Source organism: Corvus brachyrhynchos, unplaced genomic scaffold (assembly GCF_000691975.1).
Source record: "Corvus brachyrhynchos isolate BGI_N302 unplaced genomic scaffold, ASM69197v1 scaffold23, whole genome shotgun sequence".
NCBI lineage: Eukaryota > Metazoa > Chordata > Aves > Passeriformes > Corvidae > Corvus > Corvus brachyrhynchos.
Window position 1 is genome coordinate 12822841 of NW_008238983.1, and position 7561 is coordinate 12830401.

Sequence of the window (7561 nt, forward strand, 5' to 3'; positions counted from 1 at the left end):
AAAGAATAAATAATGAAGTACATAGCTTTCTGCATACACTAAACAGATCCATTAGAGTGGATTTATCTGCACCATTTCCCTTAAATTACAATCATGCCCTATTTCTGTGCAATTTTCTGTATTTTGCGAAATTATGTTCCTGGCAGTCGAATCACTGTGTGGAGGCACTGTTACAGAGGGTTATGAAACTCATCTTGGGCTGACACTGCAAGTCCTGCTGGCTCTGAGCTCTGCAGCAAAGCCCAAAGGATGCTGCATGGCTGAAGAGATGGTCGTGTTACCTGCATCATTACCAAAACAGAATAAACTTTACCTAATGTTCCCTTTCACTGTTTCTATGTGTTTCCGAAGAAAAAAAAGGCGTGTTCATGTAATTAATGTAATGAATAACCTAAAAAGTAGGAGGAATGTTGCTGCCTGTTCTGAGCTTCCCCTCCCCCTCCCCAAGACAAGCCAGGACTTGCCTCTGCCATGTGTTCTGAACTCCTTTGTTCCAAGCGCGGGCAAAACCAAATGTAACTCAAACTCTTTAGCAGTGTCTGATTGGCCGGTCACCCCGGGTCTGCCCCCAGTCCTCCCCTTCCCCTTCTCTGAATAAAAGAAGGACTCAAGAGGGGGCCCGCCCTCTTTGGCTTTGCAATCCTTCTGCAAACATCTGTGTGTTTCTGTTTCCGTTTGAAAACTTCCAATTGCAGGAATTGGCAACCGAAGACTGTATTTCTCCCTCTTTGCTTCCACTGGTTGTGTCAGCTTTGCAGCTACCATTTTGCCGCTTTCAGAGCTACTGAAATGCTGGATTGCCCGTGCTACCTCTCTAGGCTGCTCAAGGCTTTCTAAGGCGTTGAACTATGAGCCTAGCCGGTAAAAAGCTGTGAGTATACTTCCTCACTGGAAGAACAGCCTTGTCTGGTGCTGTGGTTCTACTTTTATGTCTTTGACAAGTTTCACTTTGCAGGAGACAAATACGAGGCACAGAACTTTTGTCCCAGTCCTTGCCACCTGAGGAGGAGCTTTATTCTCTTATCACTCACTGGCCCCTCCTTGTAGAGCATTTATATCAAAATGTGACTATTCGGATACACAGATGACCACAGAATGCCCCCTTGGCATACCAGAGTAAAGTCCACCATAAATAAGGCAATTATTTAATCATATGTAAGGCATTTATTAACCCTTGAGCAACCCTTAGATTTTACTAAACAGTTAAAATTCTCTGGGGTTTCATTCACTTTCCTGAGCAATGATTTTAAAGAAATGTTTGGAGAGAGAAAAAAATCTTACCTAGTATGTGTTTATAGCTCTCCAATACTGAACTTGTACGAGCAGGCTTAATCTCATAATCTTTACCCAAGTGGCACAAAAGTCAGTTGTTTTGGACCACATCACACATTTATTCTTACAAAATAATCTAATTCTTTTACTCCCACTATTTCAAAAATGAAGATAAATTCCCATACCTGAATTTTTACATCTCTGAAAAACAATTTCTGATATATACTGGACTTTACTAAAAACATGAGCTACGAGTAAAACTGACTCATTTGTTTAAATCAGGATGAGATCTAAGAAATTCTAAGCCTTCCAAATTATTCTGAATTCAAGGCTCACTGTGGTCTCCTGGGCCCTGTAGTTTCCAAATGTCTTGTAAAAATGCTAGCTAAACAGCATTCATCCAGAGAAATCTGAGGAAGAGCAGCTTTTAAGCTCTGCTTTTTCCCCAGTATGAGAAAACATTCTTTAGAGAAACTGAACACGAAGTGCAGACAGCACAGCAGCCAGCTCTGCCATACTAACAAGGAATCCAAAGGAAAGATTTCCATTTATTTTCCTTATTTTCCTTTCAGGGGCAGCTGTGTTCAGCCAGTGGGCAAGGACAGGTTATGTAAATAAAGGGTCATGCATTCTTTCATACCTTAGGTATGAATGCCAAATATGAGCTAGCCAGCAATTTTACCACTGCTGCATGAGGATTTTTTAAGGAGCAGTAGAACCCAGGAGATGTTGAGACACGGGATTTCTCCTTCCTGACCGCTAGAGCCCAGCACTCTCAGAGTAAGGCATCTTCCATCTTAATCTGATGGATGCAGCTGCTGCCGTTTCTGCTTGGGGTCCAGCAGGGAGCAAGGCTGAGCCCCTTAATCCAAACCAGTGGATACAAAACCACACACACACACAGAGACAAGGACAGAGAGGGAGCAGTGTCTTTCCCAGCACGCACACACACAAACGCACTCCCATATATCCACCCACAGCCCCACCCTGTCCCTCAGCTCCAGCCTCACAGGACCCAAGGTCACAAGCATGAGACACAACCCCCACACACTCCAGTTTCACAAGGACATCTCACTCACGGAGCCTTCAGACACTCCCATGGGATTTAAGTTCATCAAATACCCATGCCCAGACCCTGAGCCCCCTTATCCTGCCACTGGCAAGGCTCTTTTCAGATGCTGGTTTTCCTCCTTGCCAGCTTGTCCAGCCTTTAGTTTGGCAGTGAGTTTTGGATCCCTACAGCACCTGGTTGGCCACACTGGCTACTCCATGGCTAGTCCCCGATCCTAAAGCCCCACAGCATCTTCTCCAGCTGCAGGTGTCCAGACCTCCCAATAAAACACAGCCGCACATGCTGATGCAGCACAGAAAGCAAGGTCAAGCAGAAAATCATCAGAAAAAGTTTTTAATGAGAAGCTGGGATAGATTGCAGTGATGAGTCACAAGGCTGTCAGACAAGAGCAATGCTCAAGAGACCTTCCTCTTTTCTCCCCCCTTCCATTTTTCCATACAAGCCCACATCCACCCCTCCTCCCTTTGCTCCTGTCTCCTCCCAAACTGCCTCTAACTACTCTTCCCCATCTGTCTCAGTTTTGCCATATCCCTACCCAAAATCGGTATTTCTGCTATTACTTGAATCCCTTACTGATACAGCTTGGTGGACATTACAAGATTCCCCAAATATTCCCTTCAATTATTTGTGAGGTTTGATCACCTTCCCCTTAAACACCAGTGAAATTGATCCATCTTTCCCAGCAATCCCAGCCTCTTGCTCCCACTGCTGTTCAGCAATTTCTCGTATCATGACCAGCAGCTCCTCATAATCTTTTCAGCTGGCAAAGCCTCAGCCAGAGCCTGGACATCTGCCTGCATAACATAAGAAAGTTTAATTCCAAGACAGAAAAAAAAAGTGCAGATGCACTGAACTGCCACGGGTTTAACATGTGGCAGTGCTGAAGTCCTCAACTGTTCCTGTGAAACAGCTGTGATGCAGCTCATCTACCACAGCCAAATGTCTGGTTCCAGGTTTCATAGAGCTCCAGGTCTTTGGGGGACACGCTGGGCCGCACCGATCTCAGGGCACTGTCAAAGTCCAGGAAAGAGATGGGCCGTACCTGGTCCGGCGTGATGGTTGCAATGTCCATGGACTGCAGACTGCGGATAGGGCCCAGAGAAGCTTCCCGACAGAGCTGTGTCATGTCTGCCCCAGAAAACCCATCGGATTTCTGGACTATGAGTTCGATTTCCTCTTCATTTAGAGAGCAGCGCTCCTTTGTCATCAGCCGGGTGACAATCTGCTTCCTGGCAGAGGCTTCTGGGAGAGGGATGTACAGTCTCTTCACCAGTCTCCTTCGGGCAGCTTCATCAATTTCCTGGGGTCGATTTGTTGCTCCAACCACGAGGATACGATCTTCAGAGGAGGTTGTTGCCCCATCTAACTGCACCAGAAATTCAGTTTTTATTCTCCTTGACGACTCATGCTCCCCCTCTCCACGCTGGGACAACAGGGAATCGATCTCATCGATGAAAATCACTGCTGGCTGCTGACACCGCGCCACAGCGAACAGCGCACGGACCATCTTCTCTCCCTCACCCACCCATTTGGAAGTCAGAGAGGAGGCACTGATGCTAAAAAACGTTGCTCCAGACTGGCATGCAATGCACTTGCCTATGAGGGTCTTGCCAGTCCCAGGGGGGCCAAAGAGAAGAATTCCTTTGGGAGGACCACGCAGGCCGGTGAAGATGTCTGGCCTCAGCATGGGCCACACCACTATTTCTTTTATCGTAGCTTTGGCAAACTCAACTCCAGCAATGTCATCCCAGCTGACCGGAGGCCCATGATCCATGATCTCATGCATGATGAGTTCAACCATCTTTGGTTCTATGTTTTTCAGCCGTTCATCCACAGGCAGCGATGGACCTGTTGATACCCCTACATGAGGTTTACACTGTGCTCCTCCATTTTCACTTCCATCTTGTTTCGGAACCGGAGGCACAAACTTGCTGAACGGACCCCGAGACCTGCCTGCACCCAGGGATTTTTTCACACCTCCATATGATGAGACTGGTGCACGCTGGTTTTGAGATTTCTTTTGCTGATCCACCCACAGCTGTTCCTTTGCAGTTTTAAACCCAGGAGCACTGCTCTCTTCATTTCTGTTTCTTTGCCCTGAAAAACCACTGGTTTCTGTAGAAAGGGAAGCCTGACATGGAGCAAGGCTAGGAACAGCTGTGCTGCCTTCATCAGCCAGACCATAGAATGCTTTTCTTTTCCCAGAATTTGCAGACCAGGCAGGTACAGCTGACTGGTTGAAAAGAGACAAATTTTGTGCGCCACAATAGTTACCTGACATTTTCAAAGAACTACTATTAGTGGCTTCTTTACTTCCAAAGAGCGGAGTTGCCTGGAAACCTGGATGAACCTGTTTGCTTAAGGAGGCTGAAGCGGCAGGAAGCGTGTCTGAAGTTTTGGTCACAGGAGGCACACTGCTTTGAAGGGACTTTGAAGATGAGGGATGCTCAAGAAGATCTGGTCCCTGACTTGCACATTTTGCTGAGCCAGCACTGAGCTCAGTCTCCCTGGTACTGCCGAAGACATCAAGTTTAGGAAGAGCTGGAGCAGGGGAGGCACTGACCCCTTTATCAGCTCGCACACAGGCATCTGTTGGTGCCATCTGAGAGCTCTGGAAAAATTTGCCAGCCTGCATCCTCTCTTGCACACACTTTAACTCAAATACATTATCTGTTGTCAAGGCAGATTGCCACTTGTCACTGTCACTTTGCTGACATTTTGCCAAAGTCAAAATGTTTTCTGCATAGTTATTCAAGCCAGTCTCTGCGTTGCCAGAGTCAATAATCGCAGAGTATTTCTCTGCGTACTTCTTAAACAGGTTGGCAGCACAGACCTGGGAGATCTCGGAGTTTGCCCATGCATACTGAATGCGCAGGATCTTGGCACGGTATCCATCTGCCTTCTGCCTGGGTGTGCAGGTGCCAGAGGTGACAGCAAAGTAACTTTGCTGCCAGTCACTCAGGTGCACTGCGCTGGGGGTGGGGGCCTCCATCACTGACACTGGAACAGACAGAAAATACCTGCAGTTACAAAATGCCATCTCACACCATTTGCACGGTCTGCTTCCCCCCTTTCCTAAATACTTACATGGGAAAACCTACATTATTTTAACTGAGAGAAACAGAGCAGGAGGTCTTGAAAGCTACTTAGCCAGTCTGGACACTTTACTGTTTTCAAAAAGCAACCAGCTTTGTGGTGCAAAGGCATTTAGACTGAGGTTCTCTTTTCTTCCTTGTTCAAAGAAAGAAAAGAAGAAGAAAAAAGTGGGGGGGGAAAAAAAAGAGAGAATTTGCTTCTAACCAGAGGTCTCCTGGGGAGGTAAGTGAACTGCAAAGAATGGTAACAGATGGCCAAGTAAAACTTGGCCTTGTTAAATGAAATCACCAGTGCTTTCACTCTTATTTGACAGACTACGGCACAACATAACGGGGGACAGAGGATACACCACTGTCAGAATGATTTCATTTATTGCAGTGATGGTAATAAAAATGAAACAAGCCAATAAGTAAAATTGTATGCAGACTCTCCGAGGGGAGATAAAAATGGAATGAATAATCCTGAATGTAGCAATCTTTCAGATTAATAAAATAGTAACAGACTACTAGAAAATGTTCAAAACTATTTATTCCATTTAGAAGGCTCTAAAAAGCCCCCATTTTACACTTTAGAGAAAAAAAGCTCTTGCATGTTTAAAAAGCAGAATTTAAACTCCTTTAGTGTTGGGGTTTTTTTAAGAAATAGGAAGGATAACATTTGGCTCAGGAGTATTTTGTTTGACTTGAAATGATTCGCTCATGTTCATGATGTATTTTCTTTCTCTGCAAAGTTTCACGTCCATATATTCTGCACCCTTTCCAACAGAGTATGAATCAAGTTGCAATCTCCTGGATCAGGTACGGACTATGTAGGAATGCAGATGGAGGTACAGGTGAAATGTCCATACAAGGCTGGGGAGACAGAACTGAAGGGTATTTGGGGGTGTCCTCTCTAATTATTGGCAAAAAGTCTGGCATCAGCATTAGACAACAGAGGGCACAATGTGATTATTGCTCATATGATTATATGGTTACGCACATGATGAATAACAAGGACATAAATCATTTTGGTTTGAATATTTTTTTTTACTACAGCCCAAATTTGTAGAGCTGTTTAGAAAAGTCAAAATACATTTTATCTGCAAATCTGGCACCTCTACAAGCAAATCCAATTCAAACAAACAAAACAAAACCACAAAAGCAAGGCTTTCTCTCTAAAAAGTTACTGCCAACTTTTGCACCGTGAGAAGTCTAACTCGCACCTAGAGAATCTGATACAAACTCACATCATAACCCCTCCATAGCTGAGTGACAGGTGAACAGAGAAAGGCTGCAGCTTTCTACTTCTTTTCTCTAAACAGCTATCACTGTGCACATAACTTTTTTGTAACTGTTGAACCAAAAATATCTTAAGCGACATAAAAGCTTAAGTTCAGGAAAAGTTTAATAGCAGGTATTTGCTCCGAAGAAATACTTCGGTCATTCAGAACACAAAATCTCAAGTTCACCACCACTTCCTTAAGGATTCAATGGTCCCCTTCATAGCACTGAGAGAAGGTCATAACAAGTGAACAGTGGTAACCAGTTTGAAATTTGTTTAGTTTGATTATTCACAGAATCACAAAATGGGTCAGGTTGGAAGGCACCACAGTGGTCATCTGGTCCAGCCTCCCTGCTCAAGCACGGTCATCCCACAGCACATGGCACAGGATTGTGTCCAGATGGTTCTTGAGTATCTCCAGTCAGGGAGACCCCACAATCTCTAGGAAACCTGTTCCAGTGCTCGGTCACCTGCACAGTGAAGAAGTTCTTCCTTGTATTCAGGTGCAACTTCCTGTGCCTCAGTTTCTGCCCACTGCCTCTTGTCCTATTGCTCGGCACCACCAACAAGAGCCTGGCTCCATCCTCTTGACATCCTCCCTTTAGTTATTTATATACATCTTAAGCATCGTCTAGCATCACATTACCTCCCCCTATTCTAATACCTATTAACTGTCCTCATAGCCTTACAACTTCTCTTCAAGAGAGCCACATGCACACACGTTCAGGCAGAACTGTTCAGAACTGTTCCCAGACGAGGATACCCTACTTCGTGTGCATGCCCGAAGCTGGGGCGTATCCAGGCACTGGCACCAATGGATCTCTGGCACAGAGGTGCGGAGCGGGCGGGAGCTGCTGCTGG

At 45.4% G+C, this 7561-nt stretch overlaps 1 protein-coding gene across 1 annotated transcript in view; it reads right to left on the minus strand.

Annotated features, from left to right (window-relative positions):
* Positions 1 to 2661: 2661 nt before the first annotated feature.
* The window catches only part of FIGNL1 (fidgetin like 1), an 11058-nt gene continuing 6158 nt past the window's right edge, over positions 2662 to 7561 (minus strand). The window contains exon 2 of the mRNA XM_008637227.2: positions 2662 to 5344. Within this exon, the coding sequence (XP_008635449.1) occupies positions 3267 to 5336 (2070 nt within the window). The 5' untranslated portion in view covers positions 5337 to 5344 and the 3' untranslated portion in view covers positions 2662 to 3266. The remainder of the gene's footprint in view (positions 5345 to 7561) is intronic.